Source organism: Theropithecus gelada, chromosome 10, assembly GCF_003255815.1.
Source record: "Theropithecus gelada isolate Dixy chromosome 10, Tgel_1.0, whole genome shotgun sequence".
Lineage (NCBI taxonomy): Eukaryota > Metazoa > Chordata > Mammalia > Primates > Cercopithecidae > Theropithecus > Theropithecus gelada.
In genome coordinates this window covers 24,089,019-24,107,745 of record NC_037678.1, presented here as the reverse complement: position 1 = coordinate 24,107,745, position 18,727 = coordinate 24,089,019, and the positions used below count along the sequence as shown (strand labels likewise).

The window sequence follows — 18,727 nt, the reverse complement described above, 5'->3', positions numbered from 1 at the left end:
CCCACTCTATGCTCCCAGAACCCACCCATGCAGTTTCCCTGGCGCCCCTAACACATCCCGTAGCCACTGTTAGCTTGTCTCCCCCAGGTCTTAGCTCAAACGTCACCTCCTCCAAGCAACCTCCTTGGGGCCTCCATTCGCAGTTCATCAGTCCCCTAGTCAGACAACCATCCTGCCTGTGCTTCCCCTCCTAAACCCTACCCGGGGGTGAGGGTTCCCTCCCGCTAGACGGTGGCTCACTGAGGGCAGGACCCGCTAGACGGTGGCTCACTGAGGGCAGGACGGGCCTGAGCGCTCACCACGCACGCTCAGCGCAGCAGGCAGGGACGGGGACCGAGGCTGGCCCATCATTACTGTACTGAGCGAATGAGTTTTCCACGAGACTAAGAATCTGGTTTGACTTGCGGTTTCATTCCAAGTGCCTGAGGGCCTCAGAAGTCCATGTTGAGTCCATCAATAAAGGAAAGAAGGCGTTAGGGCGAGAGGAAGTGAGGTCGCGGGGAAGTGAAAGAGAATGAAAAGGAGGAAATGGAGACGAGGGCGACTCAGAGAGGAACAGAAAGACAGAGGGAGGGAGAACAGAGAAAGAGCGAAAAACGAAAGAGCGGAGGAAGCGACGCGAGCCTTTCTTAATGAATGACTGCACACTTGTCGCCGCCTGCGCGCACCCTCGGGCTGGGCGGGCGCTGCGTCTCGGGGCGCAGTGCCAGGACCCTCCGGAGCCGCGGCGGGCCCGGCCTCGGGTCGTCTCCCGCAGGGCGAGCGCAGGTGCCGGGTGCAGGGGGGTCCCCGGCCCCGCCCCGCTGGCCCCGCCCCGGCCCCGCCCCTCCGGCGCCCCCTCCCCCGCCGGCCCAGCGCGCGAGGCATTGTGGGAGTTGTGGTCTTCGCGGCCCCGCGGAGCGCAGCGCGGCGTCTGCACCGGCGGGGGCACCGGCGCGGCTTGGGCTCCGGCTGGTGCTCCGGCTCGGACTCCAGCGGCGTGGGCTGGGCAGCGGCCGGGCGGCGGCTCCGCGGCACCGGGCAGGGGGCGCCCGCAGGTCCGCGCCCTCGGGCGGCGGCGTCTCCTGGGTCCCGACAGCCGCCCGCGCGCCCGGGCGCAGGTAAGCTTCGTCTGCTGGGGCTGCTGGGGCGGGAGGGCGGCGCGGCCGAGCCGACCCCGGGACGGGGGTTGGAGGCGGGAGCCGGGCAGCTGCAGGCCCGCGGCCCTCCCTTCCCGGCGCCGGCGCCGCCGCCGCCCCCGCCGAGGATGCTCCGGGACCCGGGCGCCCGCATCCTGGCCCGGCCGAGGCCAGCGCTCGTACGTGCTGAGTGCAGCAGCCTCGGAGCCGAGCATCACCCTCCCTAGACCTCCTGCTTCTCCTCCTCCCTGCCCCATCGTGGTCCCTTCCTCCATTTGCCTCCTCCCCTGTGACCCCTCTTTCCTCACCTCCTGTCCCCCTCCCCCAGATCTCAGCATCACCCGCTTCCCATATTTCACGTGGTGACCCTCCTCCCCTGTCCCACGAATTATCAGGCGCCATAAACCTCCTTCCACAATCTTGAGCTGATCGCCCACTTTTCCTGGCAACACTCACCTTTCCATCGTCCCATCCCCCTCCTCTCCTGAACTCCTGGTGGTCACCATCTGTGTTAACCCATCTTCATCCCTCCCCTCTTTCCCACTCTCCAGGGCAGGTGGGTGCTGAGAAGCTGTCCAAGAGAGGGAAGATCCCCAGGTCTGCACCGGGAAGGGCTGGCCCCAGGGCATATCTCTGGCCCCTGAGTGGAGAGGGTGACATGCATCACACACCTTGCCTAGGGCTGTGCTGCTCACTGGGGGGCTTCCAGGGTGATTTGGCCTCATCCTGAGGGTGAGCAGACACTCTTTGGCATTGGGCAGCCTCTGGGAATGGACATCTGAAGTAGGTTGACCAGGTCAGGTCTGAGACCGGCTCTCCCAGGTGTTCATGGTGTCAGAAGTTGTCTTGGATTGGACTTGCTCTCCAACTGGCCATGGATTTGAAGTCAATTCCCCAGAGCCAACTGAGCTGGAAGGTCTGGGGTTGCATATTATTAAAGTGCAGAGCTGCGGTGAGATGTCCCCATCCCTGATGAGGACAGAAATAACACAGATGACAGTGAACAAATGCGTGAAGGAAGCTGGAAGCTACTGTGGTCACTGGGCAAGGAGCTGTCAGGGGAGTCTCTCCCCTCCCCACTGGGGAGATGGGGAGTTGTCACTGGGTAGCTGTGAGGATCAAACGTTTGAAGCAGTGCTTAATAAACTGCCAGTCACTCTACACATGTAAGTGTTTCTTTTATTGTCACAGTTCAGCTTTGAGCTTGTAAATCCACCTCTGGGTGCAGGGGCCTATAGGCATATTTTGACTAAAAGTGACTGACAGTTATGAAAAGTCCTCTCTTGAGCTCTCAGTGCTATTTATGATCTCGGGAGGAGGGTCTGAAGCTGGGGTTCAGAATCTTTTACATTCTTTTGCTTACAGCTCGGCCTTGGGGAGGGCTCATGGCTGGGTCTGTACAGAAGGAGGCTTTCTGTAGAAGAGGGTAAGGGCTGGGGTGTCCAGTGGAGAGGTTTCTCCGTCATCCACCGTTTTCTGTGTCTGCATTTTGCTTGACTTAAGTGATTAGCAGGGCTGATGGGAACTCACACTTTACAGTTGCTTGTTAAATTGTCACCATCTCACTCTTAGAACATTTAAGATAAAAACCTCTCCTCCTGACAAACCCAGTTGAAAAGTTCCAGTTAGGGGTTTAGCTCAGTGGTGGGGGAAATCCTTTTAGTGAAAGTGCTTGGCGTCACATAGATGATCGTTTCACACTGAATTTCAGGAACTCTGGGGTTCTGTTTGGGAGGTGGCTTGCAAACAAAACATCTTGCATCTGGATTTTCTTTCGTTTTCCTAAAGAGGTAACAGCTGCCAGTTTATGGTCTAACAAGGAGAGAAACAGGGGGCTGAAGGGATTTCTTAACCTCTAGTGAGTCATAGCCTTTTCCTCGTCTCCTCAATCTGAGAAGAAATTGAGAACGTGTGGGAAAGAAAAAACAACAACAATTTAGCTTCTAACCTCCCCACTCTTGTATTTTTCCTAGAAACATAAAAAATTTCCATGAATATTCAGCATGTGTGTTTTTGACTTACTAAACATTATAGTCAAGTGATTATTCAACCGAAACTGGGAAGAAGCAAGTAGGCAGTTAATGAGCACCTAAGGCTTCCCTTTCATTTTTAGCTTAGCAAGTCTGGGGACAAAAAATCCACTTGACACATGGGGCAACAAGAGGATTTACCTTTAACTGTTGGAATTCTGAGTCTTGCGATATCTTTCTCCCATGCCCCACCTTTGGAATGCCGGCTACTCGTTATGGGATGCCACCCATCCTAGCCGTTGCCTGCATATATTGGGTGCTCATTATGACTTGATCGTTGTCCATCCGCCATCATTCATCTTCATCCAGTGAGATGAACAGGAACCCCATTTCACGGATAAAGAAACTGAGGCGGCCGGGCATGGTGGCTCATGCCTGTAATCTCAGCACTTTGGGAGGCCAAGGTGGACGGATCACCTGAGGTCAGGATTTCAAGACCAGCCTGACCAACATGGAGAAACCCCATCTCTACTAAAAATACAAAATTAGCTAGGTGTGGTGGCGCATGCCTGTAATCCCAGCTACTCAGGAGGCTGAGGCAGGAGAATCGCTTGAACCTGGGAGATTGTGCCATTGCACTCCAGCCTGGGCAATAAAAGTGAAACTCCGTCAAAAAAAAAAAAAAAAAAGAAAAAGAAAAACTGAGGCTTAGGAGAAGTGATCTGCCCAAGGTTGGGATGAATCCTCAGCTGGGCCCATCTCTAATTTGGCTCCTCTCTGCTACAACGCTGCAAGAATTTTCAGGCCAAATTTAGTCCCCTGGGAAAAGGGAGGGTACAACTTTTCAGTTTTTTCAGCTGCCCTCCCATATTTCTGAGAGAGAAGTGAGAGCGTCAAGTACAAAAGGAATATTCTACGTTGTGCTCCTTGAGTATCAGACTTGTAGAAGCAGAGACCTGGCTGTTCTCATTGTATCAGAAGAAGCAGGATGAACAAAAGATTTTGGAGAATGCTGGGAAACACGGCTGGGGTTTTAGAGACTTAGGCAGCATGACATTCAGCCCCTCTTAGGTTATTAGGACCATGAGGGTTCCGGGCCCTGGCCCTAACCCCCAGCTGGGTAAGTAGCAAAGCATTTCTGGCTGTTTTGGAGATGCTGTCGGCTGTGGGAAACTGAGGCAGAGACCTGGAAGGGCTTTTATTTTCATTGTACCTCCCTCGTTTTCCTTTCATGACCCTGTGGGTGAGGCCAGTAGGTAGTCTCCAAGTGGGTAGACAGAAAACGCCCTTTGTCTGCCGCAGGCATGACCTCAGAGTGCCCACTTCCTCTTCCAACTTGGTATTAGCCCAACCTCTGTCAGAAGGGCAGCAGAATGAAATAAGGATGATGAAATGCTTGCAAAGAGAAAGTGAAATGGAGAATATGCAGTTTTTAAGTCCCTTTGCCATTTTTAAGATGCTTTTGAATCCAGGATTCTTTGGAATTAAAGGTACAGCAATTACAGGAGTATATGCATTGATTAAATACCTATGATGAAATAGCGCAGCAAAATGGATAGACATGGGCCTTGAAGTCAGATGGTGTTTGAGTCCCCGCCCTGGCTGTGTAACTCATATGAGCCTCAGTTTTCTCATCTGTAAAATGGGGATAATAGCACCCTCCTATGGAGAGCACAAAGCAGATGGGACTGCTGTAATTGTAAGCAGTACTTGATGCAGATGAAATGCTACTGGCCTTTTGGGAAATGGGGGTGGCAGTAAAATGGGGTGGCAATACACAAGATTGCAAAGTGTGACCTGCACCAACTAGGATCCTACAGAATGATCTAACACTTTACATTTCATTTGAGGACTTTTCCAGGTGTAAAATTTATGCTGATTTTTTTTTTTTTTTCCATCCCAGGTTTGGTTTTCCTAAACAAAGACTTTCACAGGGACCGACAGCACTTGATAATGTGACAAAAACCAGCCTCTTCCACCCCACTGCAGTGACTTTTGCCAGAAGTGGAGCAGTGGGTACGGCCGACCTTGTCGTTCATCAATGCCGCCCCTGGCAGGATCTGAGGATTGGTGGCAGCCATGCCTCCCCCTGCCCCAGTCGCTCCTTCCCCCCCACTCTAACCTGCTTGGTGTGGGCGCCCTTGGGACCCCCGAGGACTGATTGTCTGACCTTGCTTCACATCCCCAGTAAGGACTGCCCCAAGATGTCGCTCGAGTGGCTGGTGGCCTGGAGCTGGTCGCTGGATGGCCTGAGGGACTGCATCGCCACCGGCATCCAGTCCGTGCGGGACTGCGACACCACCGCTGTCATCACTGTGGCCTGCCTCCTGGTCCTGTTCGTGTGGTACTGTTATCACGTGGGCAGGGAGCAGCCCCGGCCCTACGTCTCCGTCAACTCCCTCATGCAGGCCGCCGATGCCAACGGGCTGCAGAATGGCTATGTGTACTGCCAGTCCCCCGAGTGCGTGCGCTGCACCCACAACGAGGGCCTCAACCAGAAGCTATACCACAACCTGCAGGAGTACGCCAAGCGCTACTCCTGGTCCGGCATGGGCCGCATCCACAAGGGCATCCGCGAGCAGGGCCGGTACCTCAACAGCCGGCCCTCTATCCAGAAGCCCGAGGTCTTCTTCCTACCCGACCTGCCCACCACGCCCTATTTCTCCCGGGATGCACAGAAACATGACGTGGAAGTGCTGGAACGGAACTTCCAGACCATCCTGTGCGAGTTTGAGACCCTCTACAAAGCTTTCTCAAACTGCAGCCTCCCGCAAGGATGGAAAATGAACAGCACCCCCAGCGGGGAGTGGTTCACCTTTTACTTGGTCAATCAGGGGGTTTGTGTTCCCAGGAACTGTAGGAAGTGTCCACGGACGTACCGCTTGCTCGGAAGCCTTCGGACCTGTATTGGGAACAATGTTTTTGGGAACGCGTGCATCTCTGTGCTGAGCCCTGGGACTGTGATAACGGAGCACTATGGACCCACCAACATCCGCATCCGATGCCATTTAGGTAGGTTGCAGGGACGGGGGTCTCCCGGCATGCACATTTGCAAGCTCAGCCTCTCTCACTCATGGCAATCAAAACATCGCGAAAGCTCAAATTGTCAGAATTGTGCCTTTTCGCATTGTTCATTTTGAGCAAACACTGATGAATTGCATGTAAACAATTTTGACAGCAGAGATTGAGTCAAAAAGAAATCTTGTGATTGGTGCAAACCTAATTTCTGACAGCAGCTCTGTGCAAAGAACTTTCTGCAGTGACAGAAATGTTCTCCATCTTCATTGTCCAAAATGGTAGCCACTAGACACATGTGACTGAGTGCTTGAAATGTGGCTCCTGTAACTGAGGAACTAAATTTTAATTTAAATAGCCGTGACACATACGTCTAGTGGCTACCGTATGGGGACAATGTCGTTCTAGAGCCAAAGACTTGTTAAAATGATTACCGAGGTTCATAATGCTGTCCAGGAGGCTGTGAAAGATACTTAAGCCCCTTTGCAGTCATCAAGGATGAAATGGTCCTTAGTGCTAAGCTTCTTTTACTCTGATTCTGAGAAAATTGGTCATGTGTGTACTGTGTGTGTGACTGTGGTTTTGCAAACAAAGTCTGGAGTTAGACGGCCTTTGCATCTTGGCCCCACCACGAGCTGTGCTATTTTAGGCAAGTCACTTCACCTCTCTGAGCCTCAATTTCATCATTTGGGAAGTGGAGGTAAAAAGATCTGAGGATCAAATCAGATAACGTGTATTGTAAAGTATGTATGCACACAGAGCCTAAAATAGAGCAAGTATTCAATAAAAGTAGGCTTAAAACAACTTGGTCATGGAGATATTAGTTCCACAGAATGCCTTATTCCTGGTGAGTGGCAATAAAAAGCTGGTCTGTGGGATGGTGGCATCACCGGTTAGCATCCCGGACTAGAGTGTGCAGAGACAGCCTCAGCAGCGTCCAGCTTTAGAAAGTTCGCAACGCTGCCTCAGCTTCAGAAGGGAGGAAGGAAGAGCAGCGGAGGAACCTGGTGCATGGGTTGGAGCAGGAGTTTCATAACCATGTTCTGCAGAGGAGCCTCAGGGTTGCCTGGGAAGGAGCCGGAGCTGGGGGCCCTGAGCCCTCTTCACCCTTACTGGCTCTGCTTCTCCTGCTGTGTGGAGATTCTGAGTAAGATGTGGTTTGGATGGAGGATGTCACTGCGTTAAAAAAAAAAAAAAAAGAACGAAAGAAAGAAAAGAAAGAAATATAACTAGATTTGAGCAATTGACATGGTAGGAATTTCAAGAGTAAAGGGTGGACTGGGTGGAGGCTCTGGGGGAGTGGGCCTGAATTCCCGGTCAGCGGTCAGCCATGAGACTTCGAGCAGGACACTGAGTCTCTTTCTGCCTCAGTTCTTCCTCTGTAAAATGGGGAGATGTTACTTACTTCACAGGATTGTTGAGAGGATTCAATGAGTGGCATCTTACTTGGCCCCTTGGCAGGGTGCCTGGCACGTGACAGCATTTGATGAATGGGAGCTAGTAGCTGTTATCAAGGACTGTGTTGGACCGTGTGAAAAATGATCCCTAAGACATGGACCCTACCCCCAGGAAACAGTGGGAAAGGAACAGGCTCTGGAAGCAAACAGATCTGGACTCAGGTCCTGGCCTCGCCCCGTTTGCTGAGTGACCTTGGGCAGGACTCTGAACTTCCTTCAGCCTTCATTTTCTTCTCTCTAAAACAGAGATCACGATTCCCACTTGCGGGCTGTTTTGAGGAGTGGGAAGTAATATGCGTAAAATGCGTGGCAGGTAGAGGGCAGTGGACAGTAAGCTAATCTAAGTGATGGGATGATAATCCAGGTGATGGTCATTAGCAAAACTGCCGTGCGAGGGGGGTGTCCTGGGGAGGTGGGTCTGATGCTGGAGGATCCCCACACAGAAATCAGGTGCCACCAGGGTGGAGCGAGGGAGTGAAGTCGTCCCCTGGGGCTAGGGGAAGCCGGGTCTAGGCTTGCTGGGGAGGCCAGTAGTGTGGGCTGAGGTTGGACAGGTCAGGTGGGAGCAAACCTCAGAGGCCCTTGATGCCAGGCTTGAGAATGGAGGCCATGGGCAATGGGGAGTGATGCTCTTCTTTTGAAAGGTTTGCCTTTATGTACTGTTTTAAAACTTCAGAATGACATCGGGGAAGGGCATTTGGGGACTGATGTGGTAGAATTTCAAACAGGTGTGAGTAGGAAGCGATGGTAGCAAGGAAAATCTGGGGTCTGCTTCCTGTAGATTAATGCTTGTTGTTTATCTGTACAGTATGCATGCATGAGTGTGTGTGTGTGTGTGTGTGTGTAAAACATGATGCCCACACTGGCTCACACTGTGGCCTGTGGCCTGTCATTTCCTTCTCAGCCCAGCTAGGTACCTGCCAGAAAAAGTAGGCCCTCCATGTTCCCGTAGATGGCAGGAAACCTTCTTAGAAGACGTCCCACTGTGGTGTGGCTTGTTCTCCATGGCCAAGGCGAGCTCCCTGGTTGGGTTTTCTCAGCGTTTCCTTCTTTACACTGTCATGCCCACATTAATGTCCACTCAGGAGGGAAACAAAGGTGTGTCGGATTTACATGACCGTGTGTGTTGACAGAGAGGGAGTCCAGAGAATGAGGTCAGAAGCAGGATAAGCCTGGTGCGTACCTGGTGGCCACACCTCTGCTGGTTACCTGGCTGAAGGTGGAGGCACCTGCGGTTCCAGAACTGTGCTCTTGAAACACCAGTGCTTTCTCCTCTTCTGCCTTCTGCCTGAGCTGTGACTGATGGAATTGTCTCTGCGAAACACTGAAGCCCCAGCCACTGCTCGTCACTAACACAGCCCATTTGTTCGAGACATATTTGCTGAGCTCTGCTGTGAGCTACTTCTAGAGGTGGCATCACCCGGTCCTGACTTCATGTGGGACCACAGGACAGCTTCAGGCCCACCCCCCACTCAGCATCGTACACAATGCTGGGCTATTCCAACTGCACTGCCACCAACTTCCAGAAAACCGCCTCTGAAACTCCTCTGAAACTCACCAGGCAGATGTTACCAGGGAGGCAGACACTTCATGAAAATGCATGAGTATGTTCAGCAGATTCTAGCTAAAGCAGCACAATTAGACTCTTGTGTTTCTTTTCTGCATGTCATCAGATTTCTAGGTGGTCTAGCTGGCTGGTAACAGTAGATCAACTCATGTTCCCCTTGCCCACCCTGAGTGCCCGGTTGCTGGCTGCCTGAAGAGCGGGGGCCGCCGGTGGACAGAGCCCTTTCTCTAACCTCCTTCCTGCCTCCTGCAGGGCTCGCTAGGGACAGAGCAGCAAACACGGAGCCGTAGAGGAGCATATGGTACTATCTGAGGCCATGTGTGGGGCCTGTCACTGTCCCCAAGAGCCACTGGAATGATCTGTTTAGGGAAGAATTGAGCTCTTCTGCCAACTAAGCTGGTTTGTGGGCAACAGGCAGGAATGGGGGCAGGAGCAGAATGAAGGGGAGGCGGAGAACAAGAAGCGGGGGGTGTCGAGCCAGCAGGCCAGGCCATTTTTCTATTGCACCATGGCGTGTGGCGATGAATCATTTCGTGGCCCAGAGAAAGGGGAGCTTCCTTCTGAAACCCCGGGGTGGCTGTCCCTGCAGATAATTGCCCATTCCTAAAGGCCTTCGCCACCTGAACCAGTCAGTAGGGGCACACGCAAAAGGAAAACGTAGCCTGTGAGGCCCTCCATCTGGGCGTCTTTACAGCCCTAACTCCTCCAGCTGCCGTTAACCGTAGCGGGAAATCATGGCTTCTGTCAGGATGAGCAGTCTCAGCTGATTTAATGAAAGGTGCATTGAGAGTTGAAACATATTAGGGTCCTCTTAGAGGGACAGAACTAATAGGATATATACACACACACACAATATATATAATATATACAGATATATACAGATATACATATATATGTATATGTATATCTGTATATATTGTGTGTGTGTGTATATATGTATCCTATTAGTTCTGTCCCTCTAAGAGGACCCTAATATGTTTCAACTCTCAATAGTGTATATGTGTGTGTATATATGTATATTATATATGTGTATATATTATGGGATATATATAAATATATATTACGTATATTATATATATATATGTAAAGGGGAGTTTATTAAGTATTAACTCACACGATCACAAGGTTCCACAATAGGCTGTTTGCAAGCTGAGGAGCAAGGAGAGCCAGTCCGAGTCCCAAAACCGAAGAACTTGGAGTCCGATGTTTGAGGACAGGAAGCTTCGAGCACTGGAGAGAGATATAGGCTGGGAGGCTAGGCCAGTCTCACTTTTTTATGTTTTTCTGCCTGCTTTATATTTGCTGGAAGCTGATTAGATTGTGCCTACCAGATTAAGGGTGGATCTGCCTTCCCCAGCCCACTGACTCAGATGACTCTTTTGGCAACACCCACATAGACGCACCCAGGATTAATACTTTGTATCCTTCAATCGATCAAGTTGACACTCAGTATTAACCATCACACGTATTAACTACAAGAAAATCAGTCCAGGCACAGTGGCTAAAGCCTGTAATCCCAACACTTTGGGAGGCCGAGTCAGGTGGATCTCTTGAGGCCAGAAGTTCGAGACCAGTATGGCGAAACCCCATCCCTACTAAAAATACAAAAATTAGCCGGGCATGGTAGTGCACGCTTGTAATCCCAGCTACTTGGGAGGCTGAGGCAGGAGAATCGCTTGAACCTGAGAGGCAGAAGCTGCAGTGAGCTGAGATCGTGCCACTGCACTCCAGCCTGGGTGACAGAGCGAGATTCCATCTCCAAAAAGAGTAATAAGAAAGAAAAATCCATAATCACTTTAATTCTTCTGTTAATAGTATAACAACTAGCATTTATATCATCATGTCCAGTTTTATAACAGCCTGTTCTTTGGAGCCAGGCTGACTCAGCAACACTAAATGGTAACTTTTTAGCAGGTCATTTAACTTCTCAGTTACCCCATCTGGAAAGTGGGTGAAATGATGCCTGTAAAGTGTGTATTTAGCACAAAGCTGAGTAGGAAGACACAGTAGGTCTTCAGTTATTGGTAACAAGGATAAAATCCCATAGCAGCCCTGGAAGGTTCAGTATGCTAATGTCCCCTCTTTACAGATGAGGAGGGTATGGCTCAGAGAGGCTGAGTGACTTGCCCAAAGACACACAGCACATAAGGGTCGCAACCATTCATCTGTCCCCAAGTCCTCTGTCCTTCTCTCTCCGCCATGTGGCCTCTTTATTTGAATTATGACTCTGAACGTACTTCCTGGAACCATTATTTCTGGTTCAAAGAATACATTAAAATACTCTGGCTGCTGGAAGGAAAGCTATTTCATTTTTGTGCTAAAGGACATTCAGTCAGGGGAATGCCAACTTGCCCAGGGTCATTGTGGTCACAGTGAGTCACTGAAGACAGACGAGACCACCACCCATCCCAACTCCTCTTCCAGGACTCTGCTTCCCCCTGGGTAGGCCTTCCTCAGAGCTGTCGGGCTGACCGGACCCATTCTGAAATCACCAGACAGCCACGATGGCCCCTTCTTTTCTGGACATCAAGGTAGCGATGGGGGCCAAGTGCTTCTGCAGACCCTTGTGTTGGAAAGTGTGACTGAGGGTCACACATGGCAGTGTTCCAACCAGACCCCACTGGCCTTGGAAGCATACAGCTTCTTTTTAATTTTTTTTTATTTTTGAGACAGAGTCTCACTCTGTTGCCCAGGCTGGAGCGCAGTGGTGCGATTCGCCCAGGCTGAGGGCGGTGGTGCAATCTCAGCTCACTGCAACCTTTGCCTCCTGGGTTCAAGCAATTCTCATGCCTCAGCCTCCCAAGTAGCTGGGATTACAGGCGTCTGCCACCACACCCGGCTCATTTTGGATTATTAGTAGAGAGACGGTTTCACCATGTTTGAGACCAGATTGGTCTCGAACTCCTGGCCTCAGGTGATCTGCCTGCCCCTCAGTCTCCCAAAGTGCTGGGATTACAGGTGTGAGCCACCATGCCTGGCCGAAAATACGGCTTCTTACAAATGTTCCAGTCTGTTTCCTCTTGAACCTCAGCCATTACCTTAGAAGTGTCCTCCAGTTTCCCAGAATGAGGGCAGACAAAGAGCACGCCATCCTCCAGCCTCAAAATGGATTAAAAGGCTAGAACCCAAAGAGGAGAACACTGTGTGAGCCTTTGATTCTTTAATTGTAACTGAGATAGTCCTAGAGGTGAGACTACAGTAAACACAGTTACTGGGTAAGGCAGGGTTCTAAATGCAACCTCCCTCGATTTCTGGGGGTCCCCTGGTTGGGCTTCAAAGTGTAGTACAAATGTCAGTCTGTGACTTTCATCAAAGGAAGCCATGACCCAGAATAGATGAAGCCAACGAAGGAATGAATTTTTGCCAAGAGCGCGGTGAGGATCTAGATGGTGGCTTATAAACAACAGAAATGTAGAACTCACAGTTCTGAGGCTGGAAGCCCAAGATCAAGGTGCCAGCAGATTTGGTGTCTGGTGAGGGCCTGCTTCTGGTTCAGAAACGACACCTTCTCACCGTGACTTCACCTGGTGAAAGGAGGTGGCCAGGAGCAGTGGCTCTTGCCTGTAATCCCAACACTTTGGTGGGAGGATAGCTTGAGGCCAGGCATTCAAGACCAGCCTGGACAACATAGCAAGACCCCATCTTTAAAAAAAAAATTTAAATTAATTGGGCATGATGGTGCACACCTATAGTCTCAGCTACTCAAAAGGGTGAGGCTGGAGGATCTCTAGAGCCTAGGAGGTGGAGGCTGCAGTGAACTATGGTGGAACCACTGCATTTTAGCCTGGGCAACAGAACAAGAACTTGTATCTAAAAAAAAAAAAAAAAAAAAAAAAAAAAAAAGATGTCAGGCCGGGTGCTGTGGCTCATGCCTGTAATTCCAGCACTTTGGGAGGCCGAGGCAAGCAAATCACTTGAAGTCAGGAGTTCGAGACCAGCCCAGCCAACATGGTGAAACCCCATTTCTATTTAAAATACAAAAATTTGGCCGGGTGCAGTGGCTCATGCCTGTAATCCCAGCACTTTGGGAGGCCGAGGCGGGTGGATCACGACGTCAGGAGTTCAAGACCAGCCTGACCAAGATGGTGAAACCCCGACTCTACTAAAACTACAAAAATTAGCCTGGCATAGTGGTGGGTGCCTGTAATCCCAGCTACTCGGGAGGCTGCGGCAGGAGAATCGCTTGAACCTGGGCAGCAGAAGTTCCAGAGAGCCAGGATCGCACCACTGTATTCCAGACAGTTTGAGACTCTGTCTCAAACAAAACAAAACAAAACAAACAAGAAAAATTAGCCGGGTGAGGTGGTGGGTACCTGTAAGGGACTCCAGTGCCTCCCAGCTGCTCCGGAGGCTGAGACAGGAGAATCGCTTGAACCCGGGAGACGGAGGTTGCAGTGAGCCGAGATCACACCACTGCACTCCAAACTGGGCAACAGAGACTCCATCTCAAAAAAAAAAAAAAGATGTGAAAGGAGGTAAAGAAGCTCCCTCGGGCCTGTTTTATAAGGGTGCTACTCCCATTTATTACGCCCCCGCCTTCGTGATCTGATCACTTTCCAAAGGCCCCACCTCCTAACACCATCACCTCGGGGGTCAGGTTTCAACATAGGAATTTTGCGGGACACAAGCCTTCAGACCATAGCACGGGCTCCAGAGGGGCTAAGGCAGGTCAGGTGCTTTAGAAGTCAAAAACTCTCACTAAGGCAAATCACCCCCTGCCTCGTGGCCTTCCCGGAATCTTGCCTGCCTTCACTTTCCTTTCTCTGGTTTTCCTACAAGGTCTGAAAACTCCAAATGGCTGTGAGCTGGTGGTGGGGGGAGAGCCCCAGTGCTGGGCAGAAGGGCGCTGCCTTCTGTTTGATGACTCTTTCCTGCATGCTGCGTTCCATGAAGGTGAGTGGCTGCCTTTCCCGCTTCCTTATTATTTTGTTTTTCAATGAATAGACTTTATTTTTTAGAGAAGTTTTATGTTTCCAGAAAAATCAGGCAGAAAGTACCAAGGAGGCCCCTTCGTATCACCCCGTAACACATACACACACACAGTATTGACGCGTTGTTATTACCTAAAGTTCATCGTTGACATTAAGGTTCACTCTTGGTGTTGTCCATTCATTCTGTGGGTTTTGACAAATGGATGAGGACACGGACCTACCCTGACAGTATCATACACAAGAGTTTCACTGCCCTAAAAATTCCCACATAAAGATCCCTCCAGCTCCCCATTTCCTTTTGTCCACCTTGCTCAGAAGCCCACGAAGCCAGGTTTATGTTCTCAGTGAGAGAGGAGGTGATCCGATCCGAGCCGAGGGACAGGATGGGTCCCTGCCCCAAAGCTGAGCACGTAGGGTCCAGCCCTGCCTGGATCCTGGGTCCTGGCTCCAGGGTGGTTTGAACCTCTCCTCTCACCCCTCCTTCCCCCCAGGTTCAGCAGAGGATGGCCCTCGGGTGGTTTTCATGGTGGATTTGTGGCATCCAAACGTCGCAGCGGCCGAACGGCAGGCCCTTGATTTCATCTTTGCTCCAGGACGATGAGAGCATTACCCGTGCTGGAGTCGGCAAGAGGGGCCGAGGCGGGGTCTGGGCAGACTGTGGTCCGGTCCAGTCCCTACCGGTGTGATGATTCCATGCTCAGAAACCTGCCTCAGCGGAAAGCTCTTCTTTGGGATTTTATATCATGTCGGGTCCCTCTTTCCTTTGGTTATTGTAAATGGAAACTTTCAGCTTGTATTTCCTTAGATTTTTTTTTTTTTTCCTTCCAATCATTTGCTTCAGAGATTCCTTTCTGGCCTAACAGCGCATTCCTTTGATTCTGTGACCAGAGACTTAGAGCCCTTGTAAGTCTGTCTTCTGTTCCTACGTGTTCTTTTTCAGTGCTCCGAAATAAGAGTAACTAAATGGTTATTTGTCTGAATGTAATAATGTAAAACTTCTTGTGGTCATCTTAAAAAAACAAAAAGACAAAAAAACTAAACTAAAAACTGCAAACCAGAGAGCTGGAGAACTTGGCCTCTGATGCTGGCACACAGGGGGCCCTTCAGCTGCCCGAGGGCAGAGGGACAGTCTGCAGCTCCCGCACCTGACTGGCTTCATAGCTGGGTGGAGAGGCTGCCAGACACGGTCAGGATGGCGCACAGCGTCCAGCCCAGGGATACTATCACCATCGCTCACCTCACCCTAAACCTTGTCAGGTCCCTGATGGCAAAAGCATTGGGCCGGCAGGACTGGAGGCTACTCTTTAAACACGGCTTTCCTGCAAAGCTGAAGCTGGTGTCCCCCAGTGCCAAGCTTCGGCTCACACAGATCAGCCACGGAACGTGTGATCCACTTACCTCACTGCCTACAGAAGCCCTACTGCCAAACTGGGCCTGGAAAATTCCCAGTTTTAGCTGTTTTGAGTCCACGATGATGAACGTTAAGGCCACCAGGTTGGCTGATAGGAGCTGTAGGGGGATAAGACCTCACTCACCCAGCGACATTCGGGGAAAGCCTTTCTCTGGCAAAACTGGAATAATAGATCTGACCAAAGTTTCTGTTTTGCTTTGGAGTTCTGTTGCCTATGGTTTTTTTTTTTTTTTTTTCATTTATTTGTCTGTACATAAATGTTCAAACACTAGACTCAGAGATAGTGGAAGAGTTGGCCCTGTGTCTTTGTCACGGCACAAAGGTGTGCACTGCCTGATGATGGCCCAAGCCAGTGTGTGCTAGTGAGGAGACAGAGAAGACCTACACGCCCAGAGGACCCGTGGCCATCGTGCTGGTTTTCTGGTCTCCTGTGAAGAACATGTGGATCTCTTCCTGAAGGAAAAGGTCCCAGGAGACCAGTTTGAAGCACTCAGTCTAGAAATAGCCTGTGTTAGCTGATGTGTGAAAGCATAGCCAGCCAGCCACACTAGAGATGCCTTTTCTGAATAATATATTATGGGCAGTGTCAGATTTATAAAGCCGAGGAGTGATTTGGAATATACAGCTGGTCGCAGGTGCAGGTCCAGTGTTTAGACCCGAATGGAAAACAACAGCTTCTAAGAGGTACAACCATCCAAAGAAAACACAATTGAAATGCACCAGGCAGGTACTAGGAAGTGTGCAAAGAGCACATGTCTACATTTGAGTAAAATGTCTACACAGATATTTGTCAGGGACGAGAATGCAGGAAAAGGCAGACATTTCAAACACACCTGAAGTTTTTTTACTCATTAAGTATCTTGTTAAAGAATCACTGAGGTGCATGATTTATACACATCCTGACTACTCTGCTCTGCGTTTACAAAACCAACAGCCCGCGCAGGTACCTAGCTACCTGCATTCATGTGACGTGGTTGAGGAACAGAAGATAAATAAAGGATCTTGCTGAAAACCAGAGTGAAGTGATGAGGTCATCTGTTGTAAAGAAAGACAGGCCAGGCTCGGTGGCTCACGCCTGTAATCCTAGCACTTTGGGAAGCTGAGCGGGGAGGATCGCTTGAGCCGAGGAGTTTGAGACCAGCCTGAGTAACATAGTGAGGCATTGTCTCTACCAAACAAAGAAGCTAGCTGAGTGTGGTGGTGCACACCTGTAGTCCAAGCTATTTGAGAGGCTGAGGTGGGAGGATCACTTGAACCTGGGAGGCGGGGGCTGCAGTGAGCCTAGATCGCGCCAGTGCACTCCAGCCAACATGACAGAACAAGACACTGTCCAAAAAACAAAAAAAAGCAAAACAAAAAACAAAGACTTGCCAGGCAGAAGAGGGCAAGTGACTTTGAGGCTCTTGTGTTTTGAGTCATGTCACAGAGACAGGTGGGTCAATAGAACTGATTGTGGATAGTGAATGAAGCCAAATGTCCCAAAGTAATGGGACTAGCGGGGTGGCGACAACAAGAGCACATCTAGGGTATGTTCATGAGCAATAGATGTCAAACTGGGCAAAGAACGAGGACTCTGGCTTCCGAGAAGCTGAGGATCTAGGACTCCGTGCCAGGAGTTTGTACTCTCGGGATCTTGAGGAAGTCCCTTAGCCTCTCGCAGCCTCAGTTTCTCCTCTGTGGCTATGTGCAGTACCTGGCATATAAAGGGCACCCAACAACACTGTTTCCCTTTCTGCCACAGCGGAGTAGAGAAACAGGTGAAGAGGAAGGCTGCCAGACGGAAGAGATGGGAAAATACATCGGGACAGCAGTGGGTGTGGCCAGAGAAGCCAGTGGCTACTTTCAATTGCCTGTGTCTAATCACAGGGGAAGAAACATGGCCCTCAGTAGCTACGTTTTTCATGTTTTTCCCTTTAGAAGAGAGGGAGACAAGGGGTCTCCCAGCCAGGAGCCCTAGAAGCAGCCGGGCTGTCGCGTGTTTTCGCCTGCAAGCGGGGTTCCAGCCAGCAGTCCTGGCCGGGCTGCCACAGCGAGCGGAAGGGAAGAGCGCCACTCGCCTGGGATTGCGATGTTTCTCACCCTCCCCAAGTGTGCATTGCCAACTAGGCAATTGCTAAACTAATTTACATCTTGTAGCTCTGGAGGCTCAAGGTGAGAAAGGGTAGCCAGCTGGTTGCAAACGGGAAATTCTGACTTCCACCCGAGACAGCCTGGATTGGCCTCAAGCTCCCTCTGTTCCCGTGTACTCGAGGCCAGACCAATTACTATTTGTACAAGGTCACACCCCGGGTCTTCTGATCTCAAACCATTTCTCCCAGGCACTTGCTCATCAGCCCCTAGAGTCACCCAGATTGTCTGGGTTCTGTCCTTGGTGACGGCGACTGAACTTCTAACATCGAGTGCTCTGTAGCATACTGTAGGGTAGAGGAGTGATCCTGGTGTGCTGGTCCTTGACTGTGGCTGCACGATGCAGTCACCTGGGAACTTGTGGGAAACCCCAAAGTCCACACCTCACTCTCAAAGCATCTTTTTTCATTGTTCTGAGAGTGGGGTCCAGGCATGGGTCTTTGTTTTAAACTCACTTCTGGTTATGATTACAATGTGTAGTTCGGGCTGAGGGTCGCTGCTGTGAGTAGCAAGAAGGGTAAGGCCTTTGAAACCACGCAGCCTGGAGGTTAAAGTCTGAGCTATGCCCCTGTGTAACACCGGGCAGGCCGCCTAACCTTGGTCTCTAGAGGACGGCCACTGTTTTTTGTTGTCTGTTTTTGTGCTTTTGAGACAGAGTCTCACTCTGTTGCCCAGGCTGGAGTGCAGTGGCACAATCTCGGCTCACTGCAACCTCCACCTTCTGGTGATTCCCCTGCCTCGGCCTTGCGACTAGCTGGACTTACAGGCGCCTGCTTCCATGCCTGGCTAATTTTTGTATTTTTAATAGAGACAGAGTTTTACCATGTTGGCCAGGCTGATCTCGAACTCCTGACCTCAAGTGATCAGCCCGCCTCTGCCCCCCAAAGTGCTGGGATTGCCGGCATAAGCCACCATGCCTGGCCGGCAGCCACTGCTTTTAACCCTGTCCTGCCAACAGTATGAGCCTCTTGCAAGACCATAACATCCCCAGGCTTAGTCCTTGGGTCTCCAGAGCTGGGCCCATGATCCAGATCCGACCAATCAGTCTTTCAAACTCTGCGCTACTGAGAGATTGGGTCAGGGCTGGGCACGTGATCCAAGTTCTTTTTCTGGGACCACTGCGAAAGAAAG

The 18,727-nt window shown here is 50.8% G+C and overlaps 1 protein-coding gene across 1 annotated transcript; it reads left to right on the top strand.

The window, feature by feature from the left end:
• The first annotated feature begins 892 nt into the window (after positions 1-892).
• ASPHD2 (aspartate beta-hydroxylase domain containing 2) lies at positions 893-16,486 on the top strand. Its single transcript, XM_025399581.1, has 4 exons — positions 893-1,100; positions 4,992-6,100; positions 13,907-14,020; positions 14,550-16,486. Exons 2-4 carry the CDS (start codon positions 5,293-5,295, stop codon positions 14,657-14,659), a joined length of 1,032 nt encoding a protein of 343 aa, XP_025255366.1. The 5' UTR covers positions 893-1,100; positions 4,992-5,292; the 3' UTR covers positions 14,660-16,486.
• Positions 16,487-18,727: the final 2,241 nt, after the last annotated feature.